General features: G+C 28.8%; 1 protein-coding gene and 1 long non-coding RNA gene across 2 annotated transcripts in view; one reads left to right on the forward strand and one right to left on the reverse strand.

Annotated features, from left to right (window-relative positions):
* The window catches only part of bark (protein bark beetle), a gene marked incomplete at its 5' end in the record, with an annotated part of 138,408 nt that extends 114,409 nt beyond the window's left edge, over positions 1 to 23,999 (forward strand). Inside the window, 24 exon segments of the mRNA XM_067049596.1 lie at positions 423 to 649; positions 778 to 966; positions 1,074 to 1,318; positions 1,820 to 2,054; positions 2,994 to 3,108; positions 3,564 to 3,773; positions 4,024 to 4,450; positions 4,535 to 4,804; positions 5,172 to 5,458; positions 6,009 to 6,256; positions 7,201 to 7,345; positions 8,585 to 8,845; positions 8,925 to 9,182; positions 10,880 to 11,121; positions 12,841 to 13,052; positions 13,431 to 13,661; positions 13,746 to 13,870; positions 14,785 to 14,910; positions 14,986 to 15,241; positions 15,452 to 15,653; positions 17,819 to 18,063; positions 20,885 to 21,080; positions 21,466 to 21,632; positions 23,175 to 23,999. Coding sequence (XP_066905697.1) covers positions 423 to 649; positions 778 to 966; positions 1,074 to 1,318; positions 1,820 to 2,054; positions 2,994 to 3,108; positions 3,564 to 3,773; positions 4,024 to 4,450; positions 4,535 to 4,804; positions 5,172 to 5,458; positions 6,009 to 6,256; positions 7,201 to 7,345; positions 8,585 to 8,845; positions 8,925 to 9,182; positions 10,880 to 11,121; positions 12,841 to 13,052; positions 13,431 to 13,661; positions 13,746 to 13,870; positions 14,785 to 14,910; positions 14,986 to 15,241; positions 15,452 to 15,653; positions 17,819 to 18,063; positions 20,885 to 21,080; positions 21,466 to 21,632; positions 23,175 to 23,366 — 5,311 coding nt within the window. The 3' untranslated portion in view covers positions 23,367 to 23,999.
* On the reverse strand, positions 17,921 to 24,096 carry LOC136796285 (uncharacterized). The gene is made up of 3 exons (XR_010843988.1): positions 23,992 to 24,096; positions 22,196 to 22,374; positions 17,921 to 18,041 (listed from the first exon to the last, which is right to left on the reverse strand). It is a non-coding gene; the product is annotated as an uncharacterized lncRNA (long non-coding RNA).
* Between the last annotated feature and the right edge of the window lie 439 nt (positions 24,097 to 24,535).

The following is a 24,535-nucleotide window of genomic DNA, read 5'->3' on the forward strand; positions in this document are numbered from 1 at the left end:
AAGCATTGGAGGCAACCGAACTTCTATTAAACTATTTTGAACAAGAGAACGCCGATTATAGCAGAATTATCTTGCTTCGAACAATGAGAAGTGATATTAGAAAAGAGATGCTTAATAAAAAACAAACTAAGATCACTGATTTTTTTCTCTAAATGAAAATTCAATATATAGTAAAACCTACATATGTATATTTATACTCACATGTATTTTTAATGTACAGAAAACGTTTGATCGTTAATAAATCTGGCATGCTACAGAGTTTTGTTTTTTAATTAACGTTCTTACCTATCACATTAAAGCAATAAAATATTGTAATTCGATTATCCGGGGTTTTCTATTATCCGTGAACACCCATGCCCATCATTACCCCGGTTAACAGGGGTTCTACTGTATTCATGAATTGAAACCATTTTTTTTTTTAGAAATGTTGAGTGTGACGATGATGATTTGGACATAACAGAATGTAAATCTCAAAAAGCTTCAGAATTCGAGCATTCTTGTACCCATATACAGGATGTTGTAATGCGGTGTTATCCTCCATCATGGGCTGGTGTGAGGTTAGGCGTCCTCGCTGAAAGAAGCCACCTGCAATACATAACCATTCAAAATGCTGGTCTTCTTGATTATGAAACGAGTGAATTCAAACCTGGTATTACAAATTTCTTACAAAGCTAGATTTACAACTACTTAATTATTTCTGTTATTTATTAACAATTTTTGTTTGAAATTATTTTATGATTTATTGTTATTCCTGTATTGTGTATTTATTATTTTTAGCATTACAAGTAGATCTCGCTAGGCATACTTTAGAGAGCATTCGACTTACTGATAATGCTCATGATGGCCTCGGAGTAGTTTATTCTGACATATTTTCCTCTGGTTCGGCAAATGTGGTGAAAAATTGCGAATTTAGTGACAATCGTGGTAGTGGGGTCAGTTTTAAACAAGCTGGACTTAAAATAAGTGGTAAATACAACCTTGATTTGTAAATAATTTTGAGGAATATCCATTTTCCCTTCCTCTTTGGGAAGGTAGTATGTAATATTCAACAATGAAAATTTCTATTCTTTTAGGATCCAAGATAGAAAACAATAGAATCAGCGGGATTCGTCACAATCCTGTCCTTTCTGCATTACAACAAAGAGAAATCGCAGGCTGGTTCAAACCTTTCTCTGACCTCGCTGCTCAGTACAAACCATACAATCCTATCTATATACCTTCGGCTGACAAAACCATTGAAATCGAAGAAGGAAGCACTAAATACATTATCTCACAACGTGTCGTTACAGATGCTATTCAAAATACTTATTATATTAAGGTAAATTTCAATCAAGTTGTAATTTTTGCTTTGTTTATTATTTCTAAAAAAACAAAACTGTGAGTTATCTTATCTAGAAAAGAGAACTCTGGTTCTACTTGATATAAAGTAATATAAATTAGTCAGCCACACACAGTACTGAAATATTTCGCCAGTACCTAGATTGTTTCAGAAATTTAGTTAATTATTCTAGTAATTAGTTATCTAGTCAAGTAACCAGTTACATATAATAACTAGTTTGCTGTTCAAATAACTTGTTACCTATTCAAGTAACTATTCACATAGCTTCAATAATGTACTTATCTCGATTTTGAAAATTTATTTGTAGATAATTACAACATTCAGTTTACTTTGATATTTAGCTTATTATTTCCACTCGAACTGAACTATATCATTTTTTAGTTATATCAATTTTTTTAATTCACTTTTAGTACTTAATTACAAATATTTATTCTATTAATATTTATATTTAAGTTTATTATATCTTGTTATAAATTATAGTGTAATCCTGGCTTTGTTCTTGGAATTCAACTATTAAATCCCATTCTTAATCGGAGTACTGAGAGTATAATAATTCATGATGCTCCGGATCTAAACACGCATGCAGTGAATTGGGATCTTTCAAGAGATTTGAATGTGTTTCCAGTGACATCTAGCTCTTATGGTATAGTACTTCAATATAACAGTGGTGTTAATGCTCTTGGGACTGCAGTTATTGCATTTTCTGCATTTAGAGGTAGTGTATACATTATATTTTAAACCTGCCTTAGTTAATAACTTTTAAGATTAAAAAAGAAATATAGTATTCTCTAAATAAATAGAAGATTAGGTGCGAGGAGAAGATGGTTGGGGGTGTTATCAAAATGAAACACAAATAAAATTATTCATTTTATGTTATTCTGTTTATACTTTCTTTTTTATTTTCTATACTTACTGTGGTTGTTATCTTGTTCTGTTCTCAGCCCTCAAGAAGGCTAGAAAATCTAGCCGAAACGTTGGCACAATTAAATAGGTTACACCAACTTATTTGTGTTTCATTTTGACAACACCCCCAACCATCTTCTCCCCGTACGTCATCCACAATCAACTATCATAACATAATTAAGAAGATTAGATGTTTTAAAATATGTTCCCTTTTCATTAATAATAGTGTAATTATTATTGTATTAATTCTTATTTTACAAATAATATTACAATTTAATATTATAAAAGCATATAAGTATATTTAAAGGCCTTATCGTATAAAATGTTTGATCAAAATTAACATATATTCGAGCAAGCTACATTTGAGATATAATTTATTCACATTTATTACTTTTTTTTTATGGTGATGATCATTAACTTATTTTTTTGTTTAAATAATAAAATAAAATAAATTATTTGTAATTTCTGTTTTATCTAAAAAATGATTCAGTATTTAATAATATTGATTGATTCAGAGAAATATTATAGTCATATCAATATGCTCCAATGAGCACTTGTGACTGTAAAAAAGTCAGAAGCATGCGCAGTTCAGTTTTTTCATTCCAAATTCTATACTGCTGATCATCAAAAGTGTTGGTTGGAACAGTACCAATGTTTTACTCTGAGATATATGTTGTTTCTTAAAATTGCTGTATGTTTGTACTGGTAATCTTTTTGTTACACTTTTTTTTTACTAATTCCTTTTTTTTAGGCCAACAGTATGTGCTTCTTAATAGAATTTTTAAAGGACCTATACCTACTCTATACGTGCATAATTCAAGAATCAAAGGAAATACTCGTGGTATATGGGCATCATATTACAATAGGTAAAATAAATATTGACTAGTTTATTTATCATGTTAACAGAATATCAATTTTTATCTATAAATGTTTATTTTTCAATATATTTCTAGCCTCATATGACAAGTCATGTAACAAAAAAGTGTACATGATTCAAATCCAGCTTGGGGCATTGACTTTTTTCATTAAAAGGCGGTCCCACAAAATGCAAAACTTGGTCCCCACCATGTTTATAATAGGTTAGTCGCCTGTAGATAACTAGGCAAACATCACCTTCGCTGTGGATTGCCTCATGTTAATAAAACAAAAAAAAAACTAACGTCACTGTTGACAAAACAAAGATAAACTTTATTCAACACTTACTTGAGTAACACATATACCTTTAGATTGTATTATATACAAATTTTCAATTAGAATACCATGGAAGGAAAAGTTTTTTTTTTTTATTCTCTTGATAGATCATGCCATTTTTTTTCCCTAGATACATTACTGAAGTTGGAGAGCATTACTTAAGGAAGAGTAATGAATCTATTCAAGTAATCGGCTGCGACATTTCTCATAACAAAGGAGAAGCAGTACTTGTAGATGCACCTCATTGGAGTGTCACTCCATCAAATATTTCAGAAATAACAATAATTTTCAATTCTACCCTGATAACGGACAACGGTCGGGGTTTTTTCCAGTTTAGCAGGTCAGTATTTATTCTTTAAGATAAACAATTCAGATCTATTTGTATTTGAAAGTAAATTATTTTTTATATATAATGTTATATATCGTTTTTAATGCATTCTTCAAAAGAGACAAAAGGTAAATTGTCAATATTAATGTATTGCATGAAAAACTATCCTTGCATGTTTCAAGAAATATATGTGAAGTAATTTAAATAATTAAAAAGTTGAGATTATTTAAAGCACGAATGCTTAATTGTATTTCCGTTTCAGGGACCTGCGAAATTCTACTAATTTATTTCATTGGTCTCTCAATGACAATTCCATTGAACGTAACTTATACGGTGGTTTTGAAATAAATCTGCCATATGTTTGGCAGTATAATGAAAACTATACCCATTCTGTTAGTATACGAAACAATACCTGGCGGAACAATCGTAACTTTGGAATTATGATTGGTGGTCATTTCTCTCGTGTCAACTTTACAGACAGCATTTTTGAAGAAAATGTCTGCAGATCTGGTCTTATTTCATTTCAAGGGATGGAGAAAACATTGAAAATAAGGAATAATATAATTCAGAAAAATAAAGGAATTTTTATGATTGAATTTAAAGCCGATAGCCAATCTGAAATCATGGGTGACCTCAACGCTAATTTCATGTATAATTTAGTCAAACAGAATGAACCTCCTACTCCTGAGGTAAATAAATCAGTTATTTAAAAACATTTAGTTGACAATGAAAATATTTAATCAAATAATTAATTAATTTTTTTTTTTTTACAGACTCCATCAAGTGTTATATTATTTAATGGTGTTCAGAAAGTCAAGATCAAAAGAAATTTGATTTCTGAAAACGCCCTCGGATACGCTGTAGTTGCTGGAGTGAGGACTGCTCGTCTCGATTCTACAATAGATATCACAGAAAATTGGTGGGGAACGAAGGACTTGGTTGCAATTAAGCAACAGATTTTCGACTTTGATGATTGGAATGATCATGCCATTGCTGAGTATCTTCCATTTTTGATAGAAGATTCATTTGATGGTTCTATTTCTGTAAGTGTTCTATTATCAACCTATTTAGTCATGAGATAATTTATTACAAAAGATTTTGTACATAAATACATTGATGATAATAAAGTCTACATTTTAATTGTTATTTGACACTTATGTAAACAATGTATGTATTGATATTTACTTTGACTAATACTTAATACTTAAGTTAAGATTTCAACCTACCATCTTTTATATGAACACATTTAAACAGAACGCACAGTAGTTATTTGAAGTGTGTATATATTAAATTATCAATATGTTCCATCATATTGTTCTTATGGAACAATGTTTCAGAATTAACCTTTTTTTTCTTCATTTATAAATAATATGCTTGACAAATATATAATCATTAATCTTTTCATTTCAGACTTCATGGGAACCACCCACAACTATGGATATTGATTCATTATCGGGTCGCCTTACATCCAGTTTGACAATCTATGCCAGAGATCAACCGTACAAAGTTGTGTCAGATCTCACTGTAATGCCCGAAGCCTCACTTGTATTAATGCCAGGAGTTGTACTTGAATTTGTACCTAGAGTTGGGATATTAGTTCTCGGAAGATTAGAAGCACGTGGAACGAGGAACAGAGAAGTAATTATGAGGCCTGCTTCATCGTTCAGTTCTAATCGAGGACTTCCGATCGTTGAACAGTAAGTGTAACATAATAAAAAATTAATTGAAGACTATAGTGGACAAAAGAGGTAACTCTATTTTATTTTATTTTTGAAAATGTGTATCACCAATGTGTAATACATTTTTGGGTTGAGGACATGATGTTAATGTCAAAACAGTAGAAAAACAAATTTAAATGGCTAAAAATCATGGTTGAATTATAATTGTAAATAATAGGCATTTTCAATATAAAATTTGTTCTCCAGAACATTTTGGAGAATGTGAGATACCTTGTGTTTCCCCTATAGCCTTCAGTTATAATTATAACAAGAAATATATATTGATTATGAGCTTTATTTCATAATTATCTGTTTTTTATCCAATAAATAAATCATTAATTGCATAAACGGACATTATTAATGTCCATTTATACAATTAACATGATATGAATGGATATAATTAATTTCAATTATTGTTCAAAATATGTATTAATTAATGATTGATGTTGAAGAAGTTTGATTTTGTCTTGAAACATAGTTTATTCAAAGAATGTATTTTCCAACTCATCTTGTGTCTAAATTTTTGTAGGACTGTTCGGCTATGCACACCAGATAATTGTACAGGAAATGAAGGTTTTGTTGAGAGATGGAATGCTACGACTCAGCAATGGGTACCTGTATGTGATGAACGATTTTCTGAGAGAAACGCTCAGGTGACATGCCGACAGATGTTGAGGGATGGTTTGGATGTATTTGTGTCTCATGGACGCAGATATGAGCTGCACCATAGCGATACATCAAGGATATGGTCTTGGCATGAACCCCTCCAATGCACTGGTAGTTACTTCTTATTTCTTAACTCCTGTCAGTTATCTATATCACATAAAACTGTACTATATATTATAATATATAGTTTAATATTACTATTTTACATATTACATTATGATATACTTTATAATATTATTCTATAATATATCATTTTTACTTTTTACATATATGGGAATTGGCCAAAGTCTCATCTTAAATTTAATTAAAATATTTATATTTTTTATTCTATTGCCCTTTTCTTAAACTTAATTTACTTTTATTAGTTTAAGATACTGTTATTTAGTTCTATATTTTATTTATATTTTTAAAAAATTACATGTTAATTTAAAATATTAATTTTACCTTTTAGAAAAGAGTTATTCCTGGGTGTGCTATTAGTCATGAACTAATCCTATTGGTTTATATTTTGTTTCTAATGTCTGCCTTCTATTGACATTTTGTTTGTTATTATTTTAACTAACCATTTCCTTAACTAAAGTCTTGTTATTTAAATTTTTATTTTTTCAACATTTTGTTGACCTGTATTTTTTGTATTTGTTTTAAAATTTACAGCTTGTTTTCCATTTTCAGTATTATATTTAATGATTCTTGATTTTCCTTAGTCTATTTAAGATTTTTACTTTCTTGAAATCAAATTCATACCTGCTTAGTGAATCATACATACATATGGCAGTTACAAATAAATTTTTATTTTCAGGTAGTTGTATGTTGGATTATTCTAGTTCTTAAATTTTACAAAACATTAAGTTAATAATAATTATCTATATATTGTTTGCATTCTGTTTTATAATTTACTTTTCGTTCATTTTCATTATATATTCTATCTTTCATATTTGCTAAAATGGTTTTTGAATTTAATATTGTTATGCGCATACATTTTTTGCCGATATATTACAATTATTTTATTATTAATATTTTTCTTATAAAATTTATTTATTTTTTCATATTCCCAGGTGATGAATTGAGACTTGAAGACTGTGAGATAAGACTAAATGGACAGGTGTATGGGCATGTTCACCGCTGTAATTGGGACAGTGAATTTGTTTTCGTCCATTGTGGCCAGCCAATAAAGCAATACAATAACTGGGGAGGGATAAGGTAATTTTGATAAATTTTAACATTTTTTATTTTTGTTTCTTATTTTCATAAACATTCTCCTAATGAATGCTTGTATGCTATGTTCATTAAGACTAAATAAAAATTATGAACATTGAAAAGGTCTGAGAACAAAATAAACTTTCGTGTCAAAATATTTCATCACTCTGTCATTTTAATTTTTTTTATTTAAAGAATTCCCTGGATCAAGTTTTGTTTATTTCTTATTAGACTGCTTGCTACTCTAGGTATGTGAAATGAATAAACTGTACAAAGGAATTGATTGAAGTAAACAAAAAGCTGAAAAAGTCATGATTCTGACTATCCCATTCGTTGCAGATTTGACCCAAAACAGATATGCGTCTTTTTATTCCAAACTCCTTAACCATCCTAACCCATTAATTCTTAATCTTTCATCCTTAACAATCCCTGATAATCCTCCGAGGCGTCTGAAAAGAAGATGGCCACGTGACCTTCTAATTTAAATTAATGTTTGAAGTACCACCAACGGGTGGTTCCTTCCCAAGATTTTCAAGTGTATACGAAACATACTACATATTTACCTATTGTATTATTTTGTACAGTTGTAAATTACATTAAATAAATAATTAAAAAAAAAAAACTTTGACTAGGACAAATCATTAAGTGTAAGATAATCCTTCTGGACCTCCTCAGACCTTTTAAATTGACTGTATTATTATTGTGTATAACGAGATAACTAAACAAAATAAATAAATATTTGGAGAAGTTTGTCGGGGGGTCCCTACACCTCATTACAAATAAATATTTTATGGAAATAATTTAGATTTGATGTGACATTTTTGCTCAGTAGTTCAGTTGAATCTTCCTGATTAATATTAAATAGTAATAAAACTATTTATTATGAGCCATTATTTTGTCCCATTTTGCAGGGCTAATAAAGGATATAAAATAAGAGAATAAATAACAAAAATAAAAGTAAACTAAGATATGGCTAAAAATGATTTTTAAAAAGTGAAAATTGATACAAAAATGAAAATTTATATAAAAATAAACAAAGCAAATTAAAGAAAAAAAAAAAAAAGATGTATAGTGAAAAGTATAGGTAAATAAACAAGAATTACAAAAAGATATTAGACAATTAATGAAAATAAAAAAGAAATATAAAAATATAGTAAACAATAAAGCACATAAAATAAGGGTATCAACGATCTTCCAGAAAAAATATATTTTATTTTAATTTTGAACTTATTTTGTTTTTAGGTTTGCAAATAGTGATTTTGAACAAAGTGATTTTGAAAATAGAATCCACGATGCTGTGACCCATACAACACTAACAAAACGAGAGAGCATATTGGAATTCGTAAATATTACTGGAGCTGGGCTTCTTCATAGTCAGAAATCACCTGCAATTTTATCTATATCAAGGTCGCCCGAAATCAACAATGTAAATTTGACCCAATCTGTGGACCATGGAATATCTTTGATATCTCCTACAGAAAATGTTAAACTTTTATTTAACTGGTACAACTGGTTCTTATTCTTTAAAGTTTACAATATTTTACGTATTTAAAAACCTAATATGATTTTTCTTTTTCTAAAGGGTTCAGAATAATCTGGGTGTCGGAATCAGTATTTCCTCAATTACTGGCGAGGGAAGAGAAAGTGATGAAAGTTCTTTTAGTCCTTTGAAAGAAGTTCTGTTGCCTTATAGAGCATTCAGCCTTATCGACATGTGTGACCCTGCCAAAGAGCTCTTCGTTCAAGAAAGGGTCATTCTTTACTATGTATATGATAACAGGCCGATAAATTGTGTTAAAATATTTTATAGCTCCCTGAGACTGAAACCTTTTGGATTCCGGTAAGTTTTACTAGTGTCCTAAATTGAAATTTCACTTGTATTTATTTTAAATTATATTTATAAAGAAAAAATTATTGCTCATTATATTTATACCTTATTTTAAACATGTTCTATAGATCACTATTATTTACTAAAATCATAAAATATATCACCATTTGATAAAAATGCCTTAATTAAGAAATATCATTGAAGAATGAAAAACATAATGTTTTTACCTATTTTGATGCTATTATTCATGTTCATATTTAAACATTATTATTTACATTTTTGTCTCTTTTAAAAGATATTAATTATTGAACTAAGCCAATTTATTTTATTTTTTTATGGTTTGGATACTTATAAAACATTTTCTTAAAATATTATCAATCAATATTTTATTAGTGGAAGATAGTCTGGGTGGCAGTCAATAAAGATATCAAAATAGTAAAAGAAAACTATTTATTGTTAAGCGAAGTTAACAATTTGGATTAACAATAAATAGTTTTCTTTTACTATTTTGATACCTTTATTGACGATCTTCCTCCAATCTACTTCATACGGTCAACTATCTTCTTCCAATATTTTATTAATTTCATTTCTAAAAGAATCAAAACTTTATCACAAAGATTAATTTTTCATTCTCTGCTAACATCCCATTAGGATTGGGGTGATAAATAAATTATAATAATATGATTATCTATAATTGTAATATTAATAATACTGGTTTACCCCTGCAAGATCTCTCATATTAGATATGTTTCCTTCTCTCCAAATCATTTGAAATATTAGAGATATCAGGCACATTCTTTTAAAACATATATTATCATCTAGAAAGTCTGTTCATCACACACAATTAGTGAAAGCTGCATACTATAATGATTATCTTTAAGTAATAGTTTATGTAATAAAGAGTTACTCTGTCCCACATGGAAATATCACTCATGTTTTACAGTTAAGATTCAGTTATCCATAAACTTATATCAACCCTGAATTGTAGTACCAGATTTGACCTCATAGCTAGGCCGTACATGAACAAATGTTTTAGGCATGCTACGAATTTTTTGTGCGACCCAATAGACTTATTAATTTGAGACATAAAAATTAGAAATCGGTTAAGGCATTTGTTCAATAAAACATTACATATTCATTAACAGACAGACTAAACATATTTAGTACTGTATTTTTTCAATATTTTGAGCTCAAATTGTTCTAAACATTCTTGGAATATCACTGTGTAATATATGTTCAAATATATAATGCAATAACTTAATAATAAATTAAAATCATTAATGGCAATATTATTTTATCAATTAATGTATTAATATAGAAGTAAGAAAAACTTGTATTCTGATATGTTTATTATTTCAATGTTTCCATAATAAACAATAACATTAATAACTTATAAAGAAAAAGAACATAACAATATATTATATGAAATTTTCTATTAATTAAAGTTTTTAATCACTTTTAAAAAATGGATGGGTTTAAACCTAATGCTTCAATATTTCACTATAATTTTTTATGGAAAGACTAGATGGTATGGGTGGCAGTAAAAAATTATCTCAAATCAAAAATACTATTTATCGTCACTCTAGATCTGTCCACCAGCCAGCCAGATCATCTTACCCTTCCTTATATTTAAGGTCAACTAATTATCTTCCAATATAATATTTTATAATTAAAGTTTACTTTATATTTTCCTCAATTTTTTTTTTTAGGCTTCTTCAATTTAATTTGTACAATTCTACTGATCGGCTAGACCTGTTTGACGGTGGGCTATACAACCGATCAATCAAACATCTGACAAGCTTAGACTTCAATTCTCAAGGAGGACTGGATAAGAAATTGTATAAAACTCAAAGTTCGAGTTTAAGTATCAGATTGGTCGCAAGCGCTGCTTCACGTTCATATGGATTCATTGCAGAGATTGTCACATTGCCAATTTCTGCCATTGGGTTCAGTATGTTCATTATTTAATTACCTAATTATAATTTAATTTGTTATTTAAATTTTTTTATAATCTCCTGAAGCTCTCTATGACAGACTATACTATATTTGTATTTCAGAATGCAGCAGTGAAGGGATACAATTTAAAAACAAAATTGTTTATTAAAGACTCTATTATGTATTAAAGTTCCATGAATAAGCATTAAGTATAAAAAGAGCCATTTAGTATACTCTACAAAAAAAAAAAAACTAAACACTACAATTGCCAAGCTTTAATGGGTTTGGCAATGTTTTGACATGGGTTTTTTTTTTTTATATTTGTTGTATTATACACTAAATTTCTGTTCTTTTACTTTATATTTATACCTGAAAAATTAATAAAAATTTCATAAATATCACTAATTCATTAAATATAAAAATTAAAAAAAATAATTTTTTAATATACAATTAAATCTTATTGTTCCGTTTCATCCGGTACAAGCTATTGCCCTATAACTTGCTTTAAAAATTGCTGAAATATTTCACTCTGCAAAAATATCTTATGTTATCTCTTTGTTAAGAACACAGTTTTTACTCAAAAAACACATTATTACTCAAGTACCTAATAATAGATTTATCAAAAGATAATAGAGTATAATAATTATTTTTTACTCTAATACTAACAGTATTAAAAATAACATAAATATTTTTATTTTTTTTAGTAGTTAGTCTAACACCATAATTCCAACATATTTGCCTATAATATGAAAGAATAAGAACTATGTAAAACATTAAATAAGAATTGCAAAAATTTGTGAAAATCCTCTATTGCTGAATTTAATTATGTTGTTTGTCGACTTCTGGATCCAAGCCCTTCTGTTATTAAGTTATTGTTCTGTAATACTCATATATTCTCAAAAAAAATCCAAAGATTTCGTAATTCCATTCCTCAAAACACCCGTCAGCTCCTAGTATCCGCTCTCATCTTCCCCCACTTTGACTACGGATCCTTGGTCTATGGAAGGCTATCTGCAGGTCTAGAGTTGAGACTGAACAGACTCATGAATTGTTTTATAAGATTTATCTTTGGGTTTCCAAGGTGCTATCAAGTCTCCAACTGGTATTCCGAGTTGAAATGGCTCTATCAAACCTCCTGAAGGCAAACCTCCTTGTTGTTTTCCTATTCCAAGTTCTTAAAATAAAAAAAACCTACCTATATCCTAGATCTCCTCACTCTTCTTCCATCCATCCATTCATTAAACACCAGTTCCCAACCGAATGATTTATATATGCCCTCCTATAGAACCGCTTTCTTTAGCAAATCCTTCGTCATACGTGCAACCTCCTTCTGGAACTCTCTCCCCATCTCCATTCGCCAGTCCAACCACACCTATTCCTTCACTTATTGCATAATCAAACCTCCGCTTCATTGTAAACAATATAGTTAAGTATATATTGATTAACATTATAAACAGTAGTTAAGCCAAGATCTCAATGTAATTTCATTTTGCTAACTGGAAACTTTTAAATGCTTGCCAGACAAAAATCATAATGTATAAACCATGTATTTATTCTTAGGGGACTCATGTCCCAGAATAAAATTATTTTTTCATTTTTTTATTACATTTCATTTCATATATAGTCAATATATTCAAGTTAGATTTTTTTGTTTTTAACATATTTTCGAAAAGTTAAGATTTCAATTTGTGAATTTTGAAAATAAATCTTTTAATTTCATTATTTCATATTGCAGATCGAGATGTTCAACACAATATTTCCTACTCACTTATTTCACACAATAAAGGAGGTGGCATACATTATGTTAGTGCTGGCGAAGTAAATCCAAGAATAACTCTCGAGTATAATCAAATAAGAGATAATGGTTTGAAGATGTACGGGAACTTCACAACTTGTACTGCTGCGATATACATGGATCTTCAGAACACTCAGAACTTGCACTTCAGAGTGAGTGTCCAATCGAAGAAGTTATTCTTTTAATAAATATTTACTGTTATGTTAGTGTTGCAATATCATGAAATTCTGTGCTTGTGGGTCGATTGGCCTTCTGTATCTTAAGTGTGAAATTGTAACAAGAGGTTTATAATACCCACAACACTTTTAAATTGTGTCCAATTGATAAATGTTTCTTAATTACAGTAATTCTAAGCATAGAAATAATATGTTTAAATTACTTAGTAACTGTTTAGTATTTAACAACTGGTAGTCTTAAACTTTTGACTAGCAGAGTATTAACTTACTTTGTTTCAAAGATTATTTTTTAATTACTTTGAAATAAAGCTTTAACTGTATGAAAAATTACATTTTGTCTAAATTTGGTTTCAGAATAATCTGGTAAAAAGTAATCAAGGCGGTATCAACATTCAGGCAGATTCTCGAGGCTCAGCTACAGCACTCAAAGGATGGATTCACAATAACCTGTTCACGGATAATCAAAACCTCCCTGCGCTTTATGTAGAAGGCAGGCAGAGCAGTCCTTATCAGCAAGTTACCATCTACAACAACTTTTGGACACGCAACATTGCCAAATACCACAACACTATTGAACTTCTTCAGGTATTTATTGACTAAAATATTAAAAAAGGAAAAAAGCAAATATTTATTAAAGAAGATTATTGACTTAACAATTTTATTTGTTAGGTTGTTTCAAATTTTACGCTTAATTACCTGTACGAAAATGTTGGAGCTCAAATATTGGAAGTTTCTGGGTTCGATCGTGTTCGACTGCCTATATATCAAAGCACCTCTCACAACAGCTTTTATTGGTACTTTTTATCTTTCCATTACTTTCTATAACTATACAGTAGAAACCCTGTTAACCGGCCACCAATTGACCTTCCTTTGGATTAACCAATCTAGTGAAAAAAAAATGAACTAAATAGATTTTCTAATCATGAAAACAGAGAAAATAGAGATATTTTGTATTTTAAAATTCTGTTAATGTTGAAAACAAAATAAAATAACTTTACTATTATTGATTAATTATGAGAGATAGTTGACCGTGGATGATGAACAAGGAGAAGATGGTTGGGGGTGCGGTCAATGATAAACACAAATAAGTTGGATTAACCTATTTTTAATGTGCCAACGTTTCGGCTAGAGTTTCTAGCCTTCTTCAGGGCTGTTCGCTGGAAAATCAAACGCCTAATGGATACTACCAAAGAATTGATTAATGTTTAAGAATTGATTAATGTTTAAAGAATTGATTAGTGTTTTTTGAGTAAAAACTGTGTATCCATTAGGCATTTGATTTTCCAGCGAACAGCCCTGAAGAAGGCTAGAAACTCTAGCCAAAACGTTGGCACATTAAAAATAGGTTAATCCAACTTACTTGTGTTTATCATTGACCGCACCACCAACCATCTTCTCCTCTTTTACTATTATTGTTTTTTTTTACATTTCATCTTTTTCTGTTTTCAAATGCATAATAAAATCTGTTCATAAATATTACATGTTATCAAACAGTGTAATCTACATTTCCCTTTTAAATAATTGTATGTCAGATTGGCCAACTAAAACGGGAACCAGCCAGGATCCCAGTTCCTAGATGAATGGTTAAGAGATGTTCTACTGGATATATTGTTATAACTTAATTTTTTTTTTTTGTATTATATTGAAATTAAATTTATTTATAATAAATAAATGTTATTAACAACTTTCTAATGGAATTTGATTGCAGGAATCATGGTGTTGAGAGGGATTCAAAAAGTACTATTGTTGCGGGAACCGCAGGCCAACAGTATGTTGATAATATATTCTTCAACCCTGATAATGACTATGAGATGATTACAGTGAACAGATCATTGTAAGATATATCTTCTTGTTTCGTATTTCTAATAATAATTACATTACTATTTATTGACTTTAATATATTTTTCAGATTTGATGTTTGGCAGACTCCTGTCAATGCAAAAGTTAATTATTGGGGTTTCAACACAACTTTATCAGTGATGGGGCGTATAAAGGATAGGAGCGACCAACCGAACCTGTTGGAAGTGGAATTTCTGCCATTTTTAATGAACAACGCTAGTTTATTGGATGGAAAGTGTCCACCCGCATGGAATCTTGTTGGAGACACTTGTTATATTTATGTTGGTGCTCCTATGACTTTCTACGAAGCCAGAGAGTTTTGTAAAGTAATTATCTGTTTTTTTAAACATATAATTGAGTTGACATAGAATAACTAACTCTTAAAATAATTTTTTTTTTCTTATAAAAATAATAATTTTGTAATGGATAGTTCGCTAATATTCCGTTAAGAACTCTTTTGAAACATTTCTTATTGCAAGTATTAATTTTTTTTTTTTATATATAATTTAGTATAATCTCATCAACATTATTTTCAGTTTGCAAATGCATCATTACCATACGTCATGGGAAATTATATCGAAGTGTACAAGTTTTTAAAGAAGCAACAAGAGACGTATCAGTTCTACGACAGAGTATGGATTCAGCATATTGATCGCATAAATCAATGCACTGCTTTTATGTTTCAACGTATTGAAATTGACAACTGCAATAGGATGAGTCCTTTTATTTGTGAAATGGGTAAGACAAAGATTTATTTATTTTTTTATAGTATTTCTTAGTATTGCTTTAATTGTTTAAAGCTTATTTTATTAATTTATGATTGTTTAAACATCTTTTATTATTAATGAGGTGTAGATAGTTGACCGTAGATTAATGATTGGAGAAGTTTGTCGGGGGGGGTGCGGTCAGCAAAGAACAACATAAATAAACAAAACCATGTTTATTTATTTTATGCCGACGTTTCGACCTGAGTTTCAGGTCTTCATCAGAGGTTATGGCGTAGAAGGTAGGCCTGCAACTGACAAAAAGCAGATATCTTAATCTCTAAAAGATAAAAAAATAATAAAAGAGTGTATTTGTAAGAAATGGAAAAGAATTTAAACTTAAATTATACTATATTTAGTCAAGATTGGAATTTGAGGTAGTAGTTGATGGTAGGGATGGCACTTATTGGACTCCATATCCATTGATTAAATAAATGTTATTTTGTAAAATAATAATAATATTAAAATTAATGCTCAGGCATATATATTTTATTCAGTCTGTTGAAGGTACAGAAAGGATATTTTCTGGAAAAAGAAAGTATTATTTCTTATTTTTAAAATTTTTTTTGGGAAATCTTATTTTTAATTTGGATTATCTAATGAGACAAATAAAAACTAAAAAGACAAGGAAGGGATATGTAATATTTGTATAAAAAATGTGACAAGAGGAAAAAGCATGAAATTAAGTTGAAGATAGTTCTGAAGAAGTGGAAGAACAAAAACCTATAAAATCAAATATATAGAGGATTAAAATAATTTAAAAAAATTATTCATTAAAAGCGGGAAATTGCTTTGTGTTGTTTTTTTATGCCAATGATTTTTTAATAGTGGTTAATTGATCTATATATTACACAAATCAACTATTTTTGTTGGGAATATGTTTCAGTTATTTACTATTTGAAAAATATATATTATAAAACTTAACAATATAACAAAAAAAAGAAAAGCGTAATTCAAGTGATTGTATTTTAGAAACAATTATTATTGTGTCAGAATTTTTTAACCTCTATCAGAAATAAATTCCTAAAATATTGTTAGCCTATGCAAATTAACAAATACAAAAAAATTACATAAACTAAATTTATGCTCATTTTCAAGTAGATTAAAAAAATAAAGTCAATAAACCAGGAAACGACTCATCACAATTAAACATTTTTATCATTTCAATAATTTAACTAAAAAAAATTATTAATTTTAATAATTAAGAAGAAATACCAAACAGATATTTCACCACATTTATGTTTTTCTTTACGACAATATCATTTTGGTCATGAAGACGTACTGATTAATGACTTGCATAATTTTAGCAAGCCGAGCCATTATTTTGAGTGTGCCTGATAATGACTTTATAGGTGAAACATTGTTTTGTTGTTTAAAGAAATGTAAAAATTTTGTTAAGTATTATGTAGCTTTTTTATCATATTGATTAATACCCTTTTGAATCTCATATGTTTAACGTTTAAGAGAAGCAATGTGTCCACCACCTTGAAGACGATGCTAAATAGTGCAGAAAACATAAAAAATTAACAAAAAATGGATTTACCCTCTTTAGAATCTCAAGTAACATATTTAAACTTTATAAAAGTTTATTTATTATCAATTATAATAAAAAATATCCATATAGTCTCACACTGTTTATTTTCTTATAACTCCTGCGTTTCGCCCATTCTAGCCATTCTTAAGAATTTTATTTATAACATTATCCAATTATTATCCAATTTCACCAATTCTAATTTCATTCAGTTTTCACTCTATTGAAATCTATCACTTTACCAACACTGCATCATTTTTCTTAAAATGATAGATTGTAATAGGCAGTGTGAACTGATAGAATTAGAATAAGTGAAATTGGATAATAATAGGATATTGACTTAGATATCTTTTGACAAAGGCAGAATAATTTTAGCTGTGATATTATAAATAAGATCCTTAAGAATGGTCAGAATGGCTGAAACGTAGGAGTTATTAGAAAATAAACAAGGTGAGACTATTTATATTTTTTATCATAATTGATTAACAAACCTGTCTCAAAAAAGAAATTAAGTTATTTATTATTTTTGACGATTGCTCCTTCAATATATTTAAACTTTTGCTCATTAAAGTATTTATTACAAGTCTCTAATGATTTCTTTTTTTCAGATCCAAAAGTTGTAATCGATGTACTGAGCTGGAGATATGATGTTGTTGCTGTAGCGATGATGGGATCTGTTTTCATTGCAATTTTATTAGTTGCTCTGGTAGCTGGATTTTGGTACTCTAAATCTCGTCAACGCCAAGCACAGCGCTTGGAGAGAAGGGCCAGTATACGACAATCTTTGCACTCCTTGAGATCTTTTGGTTCATCCCATGCCTTCTCTGATGCCTATAAGAGAGGCATATCTGCTGTTAGTATAATTTTACCAGGATTAAACTATGCTATGATATTTATTTCACATTGGGATTAATTAGCAAGTATGGCTAGAATAAACATTAAATATAAAATGTTTTACCATGTTAAATGTTATATGTATAGGATTGTTAGCAGCCCTATTTAAAGTCATGTTAAATGGTAAATGAATAAGAGCTTCTAGCGGATTTTCAGAGTGACTTGCTTTATAAACTCTCCTTCCAAAACTTTATGTTATTGTTTTCTTCTAAGTTTTGATTAAAGTAATTTATTACAACATGCCTAAACTAAGTGAAAAGTGGAAGTTGTAAGAAAGTTTGAATACTGAGTACATTGTTGATCTTCTAACTTGTGAGGAAGAGAATCAAGATGAGCTAATTGACAACTTATCACATTATTATTACTATTGTCATCCCTTGGTTTATTAGTTATACAAACATCCAAAACAAAACTACGAGGAAGTAACCTGACACAACAAACAAAATGATCACAAACTCAGCAGGTCTGTTGTGTGAAGTCATTCTCCATTTAACAGACTCTCAACCATGTCAAATGTTTTATCGTTTTACGTGGTAAAAGTTGGAAATATTTCTCCATTTAACATGTTAAACTAAAGATCATGAATACCCTTACTGTAACAGCACTTACCATGACATATTTCCCAACATATGGGATATAGGTCCATGAAATTGCATAAATAATTTCCAAACTTTTTTGCAAATATAATAATAAATAAAATGAAAAAATGTTTTTCAAGTCATACCTAATAATAAAAATCACTTTCACAGATACAATTAACTAAAAAAAAATCACAATTCAACTCGTCAAATGAGGAAGAAACCCAAAGCTATGACATTTATGAAGCACATAATGGAGGTTGCTACTAGTTCCATTTTATAAAGGAATATTTGATCATGTGTAATATTTTCTTAATAATCTTATTACATCAGTTTTATTTAATTTAAATTCAATAGAACTTAATTATAATTTGATGCCAACAAATAATTTTTTGTATAATTTCATGAACTGATAAGTAATACAAGAAATAAGAAAATTTAAATGATACTTATGTGCAATAATATCAACATTTGTAACATCTCATGATCATTAATTATTTCACATTGCTGGAAAAAAATGTTCAAATTATATTTCACTTTGTTAAAGATGTTATTAGATCACTTTGCATCAAGAAGGATTTTGTCATATTTTGAGTTTTTGGAGATTTTTAGTTTTCAAAGTAATTTTTTTTATTTTGAAGCACTTATTAAAAATATCTTTTTCTCACTTTATGAAGAGTAACTTTGACTTAAAACTGACATGATCCCTTTTTATTTATTTATTATTTTTTTTTTTAGTCTAATAAGATTTTAGTAATAAAAATCACTTTCACAGATACAGTTAACATTTCCATTTGACATATCTCATAAGATTTTTTGTCCTTATTGGTATAAATCATTTTTCTTGTGAAAGATTAAAAAGTTGTGTTTTTGCAACTAAAAAGTCACAAATCTGAGTTTTTTATTCAATTAATTTTTTAGTGAAAGATGTTGAGCTGTGAAAAATTAAAGCTCAAAAAAAGTTTTCTGTTTATAAGTTTTCTTAAACTTATCCATTTTTTAGATTACTAAGGTTAAAGTTGAAAATTCCACTAGATCATTTTTTTTTTTTTTAGTCTCTTTATTGAAACAGAGCAACAAAAATCTAATAATATGAATAAACATTAGTTTGAACACAAAAACTATACCTTTCTGCTGTGTTTGAAGTTTCTGCCTGTTTGGGTTTTTAATTTAAATTATTTTTAGTTTACATGTTTATATATCGACAACTTCATTATGCTAAGTGCATTATCACAGCTTTTCAATTAACTTTTAAATTGAATAGATTTAGAATTTATACCTAAATCCACCTAGTCAAAAAATAGCTTTTTAATTTATAATCTTAAAATTCTTTCTTGAGACTGGCAATATTTTACTAAATAATTCAAAACACTATCCAAATTATAGTCTCAAAACTTTTATTTCTTTTACACGTCCAACGTTTCGGCCAATTCGGCCATCTTCAGGGACAATCTACTCAATATCACTATGAAAACATATAATTTAACACTTTAAAAATTCCATTCAGGCTATTCTGCCCAGGTCAAAACATTTATATCTAATAAGTCAAATATCCATTAAAAACCACAGTCAAAATTATTTCTCTTTAAACACTATTAATACACTTTTATACACGAGTAATAAAAGTGTATTGATAGTGGTTAAAGAGAAATAATTTTGACTGTGATTTTTAATGGATATTTGACTTATTAGATATAAATGTTTTGACCTGGGCAGAATAGCCTGTATGAAGTTTTTGGAATGGTTAAATGATATGTTTCATAGTGAATTAAGATTGTCCCTGAAGATGGCCGAAACGTTGGACGTGTAAAAGAAATAAAAGTTTTGAGACTATAACTTGGATAGTGTTTTGAATTATTTAATAAAAAATAGCTTTTGTTATATGTTAAAGTGCAGGTTCCTTTTGTATGTCCTAAACGTGAGCCTCAAGCCTCTCTATTCAAATTCTAATCTTACCTGCCGACTCGGCTATTATTTGGAAATCTCCCCAAAATAAACTAACTATAAATAACCTAATAATATTATAAAACTCCAATTTTATTTATCATTTTTAGTTTTATGTTTATTTTTATATAATTAGAGCTATAACTTATTCTAATACTACAGTATACCTCTTTCTTTATTGCCCATTTTTTCTATTATAATAAAAAAATATTTATAGTTGATATTTTTTATTAATTTCATATTTCAAACTATTTTTAGAGCATTCAGCCTTCCCCGACTCTTAACAAAAGCAGTGACTACAAGAAAATGGCTGGAAGCTTAGACAGCATTGAAAAATCACAATTCAATTCGTCAAATGAGGAAGAAACCCAAAGCTATGACATTTATGAAGCACATAATCCAGCGGCTACGGAGGCCATTAACCAAGGCTTTGATCTCTCTTATCGAAACCAAGGTAAAAATGTAAAAGGTTCACTGATGTATTTATAGTTTTAAATGAATCAGAGCCTTTTCCTTGTGGGATCTCAGAATATATATATTTATTTATACTTATTTGTCTCCAGTTACAAGACACAACAATGATGTATTTTCAAAGAAATTATTTCTGGTTTAATAAGAGATTTATTCTGAAAAGTGAAATGGGAATACTCTTTTGAATGGGATTGTGTAATTTCTCATAAAGTGTTTACATTTTGTTATATTAAGCTCTCGGTGGTTTTTATAGAGTTCCTTCTATTTTCTGTTTTTTTTTTTTTTTTATTAAGCTAGGAATAACTTAATGTTGAACTTTAGTGTTTGATATGAATCCACTTCTAATGTATTAAATTACTCATTTTTAGGCTTCAAAGATAATTCAACTTTCACATCGAGAGAAAATAGTACTTGGCATTCGACTGAAGACTATATGAACAATTCTTCAACACTTCCCCTCACTACAAGTTTAGCAATGACCGATTCAACAATGGACATGGGGAAATCGGATTACCAACAGGAACCTGAATACCAGGTAAACATGGAATCTTTTATCGTTATATTCTAAATTATTCAAAAGTAAAAATAACTTTGTAGTTACAAATGCTCAAGTATTACGTGTTCCTATAGCCGTAGTATTTCCTTTGAAAGGGTTTCGACTTGAAAAATAAAATATTTAAATAAAACATTATTTTGAAAAAAATTTAAAAGATGGCTTACTTCTAGGTTATTTAATGTTTCAATATCAGTTAACTAAAGCTATTGAAAAAGTTAACCATCTCTATAAAAAATATTTGTAATAATACATAGTTATATTTATATATTGGTCCTTAGAATGAATTAATTAAATAAAGAATGCTTAAAGTATTGAATGTTTATAGTGTAACTTGGAGGTGTAGGAAACTATCTATATTTTTTACTAGTTTAGAATTATATATAATTTTATTTAATTGTCTTTCCTTTACTCAGAGTTACACATACCTATGACCTAGCCCATTGTAAGGGAAGTTACTTTATTTTAGAAAGACATCTTAGAGAAACATCTGTTCCAAATTGCTCACTTGTAAAATTAGAGAAATTTGATATAGTATTCTATACCTTTGAGGTTCTTGCTTTACCCAGAAGTATAGAAACTTATGTCTTAAACCAATTGTAAGAGGAGCTACAATACAAGAGAGCTTTTAAGCAAATACTGAAGGCCGAATCCATAAATGGCATTGAAGGAAAACTTTTCACCTAAGCAGGATGAATTTTTATATAATTCCACTTGGCCTATTCTGAAACAAAACGTAGATAAGTAAATGAAATAATACTTAACTGTAAATGGAGTATTTTGAGCCTGTAAATGTATTTCGAGGCTATGATTTTTCAGTATTAGACAAAAAATATTATAAACCACAAATTTAATCAATTTCAGTGCCATCTATAAGTACCACAAAAGTTTTACTACCATAATACTGTGTTAAGTGAGTTTGTGTAATTTATAGAGAAATATGATAATTGTTGAAGCTATAAAGCAATTGAGTGTAGAGCCTGCTACCTGAGAAGGAGACATTACGCTTGAGCGAATCAAACTTCTACCTTTTTTGAAAGATCGTTTATTGGCCATATATAAAAAAAAGGTGGTCCGGGTGCAGCCAAAATAACCCAAATAGTAAATAAACTATTTATTCTGAGCCAACATAAATAAATAGTCCAATTATTTTGACAGCACCTGGACCATCTTACTTTTATGAATGGAATATGGTCCGGGTGCAGTCAAAAAAACTCAAATAGTAAATGATTATACTATTTTTATTGAGCCAACGTTAACTTGATTAACAACGTCAACGCCAACGTTGACTCTGATCTTACTTTTTTATATTTTCTCTTAAGTAATTAACAGAAAAGACTGACTTTTACTTAATTTTAGTACCATTTATTTATTAGGCCCAAAGTATACTTATATCCAAAAGGAAACATCTATTCAAACTGCTCTCTTATAAAGATAATGTGGCATAGCCATTTACTTCCATGTTCATTTATGTTTAATTTATTATTTTGTATTAATTTCATAAAGAAAATGATGTTTTTTCAGGAGTATTATGTAAGGCCTAAAAGTTCTGCTCTTCTCGAGACAAATCTCGACGATACGTTACCCCTAGCGCCAACTAGATCTCATTCGGAAACCCTTCTCGACTCTGGTCACCCCAATCACCATTATAATGGACAAGACATGTCGACTTTCCAACCACTAAGCAAGAGTCAGCCTTTAGAGACTGCCATGTGATTGTTTCCTGAATGCTATTCTGTTTTTAGTAATTTGATTTATTTATTTTTTTTAAATCCCTTTTAAGGAGATTGAATTACATTGAGAGACAAAAAATTGGCCACCATTTATTATTTAATTAACTAATTATTGACGTTTTCTTTTACGATATCTGAAACATATCAGGGATATAATTGAAAAAGTAAAAGATCACAACTTATATTAGATTTGCAGTTTGTGTTCTAGACATGAAATAACTAGAAAAGTCATGGAAATTTTCGAATCCAAAAAAGTCGGAGAATTACATAAGAAGAGTTTGATCATCACCCTGGATATAATAGTATTGACCTAATATGTCTTTTATGTAATATTTTTCAAGTTCTTATATCAGAACAACAAATAATTCACTAAAAAAGGATATTATATATTTATTTTTCTTATCAAACCACTTAATAGATATTCAATAATGTTAGATTTAGTTAAACTGAAGTATTTTTTAAGTATCAGAAAAAGGTGGCGACTTTTTTGTCTTTTCTGTGTATAATATGCTTTACTGAATACAATGTTTAGAATAAATTTTAGGAAATTGATTAAATTGCTTTGGCAATTTCAAACTTATAATTACCGAAGTTTAGAAGACACTTACCTTCTAAGTTAATATGTCTATTATCGTTTAGCAAAATGTAAAGCAATTATTTGTTAAATTAATCCTAAAGGAAATGAACTGTTTTAAATAGGTAACAGAAAGAGATGGGCAAAAATTAGCTATAGTTGAATCTAATAACTAAAGTTGCCATGGATACGACCCTCATTCATGAATGAGCCATTGATAAATAAATAACGTATCCATGGCAATTTTAGTTATTAGTTTCATAGTTGCCCAACTCTGATAACAGAGATGTTTATTGTGCTCTTGTCAAAGCTATTGCAGCTATATTTTAGCTAGCCGTGGCTGCTATTATTAGCTATTTACTCTCTTAACAGTATAACTACTTTTTATTTATTAATGAATACTTATTTATGGTAGAGTTTCCCTTATCTGGTATTACCAGTGCTGGAATCGTATCTTCTGGAAAATAGGTAGTTTGTTTGTTTGTTTGGTTGTTTAGTGGCGCCAAACTTCATTGGTCATCAACGCCATTTATATTTTATTTAATTTTGCTAATATTCGTTAAATTTTATTTATTTTT

Source organism: Halyomorpha halys, unplaced genomic scaffold, assembly GCF_000696795.3.
Source record: "Halyomorpha halys isolate HHAL.00 unplaced genomic scaffold, Hhal_1.1 Scaffold2.1, whole genome shotgun sequence".
Classification (NCBI taxonomy): domain Eukaryota; kingdom Metazoa; phylum Arthropoda; class Insecta; order Hemiptera; family Pentatomidae; genus Halyomorpha; species Halyomorpha halys.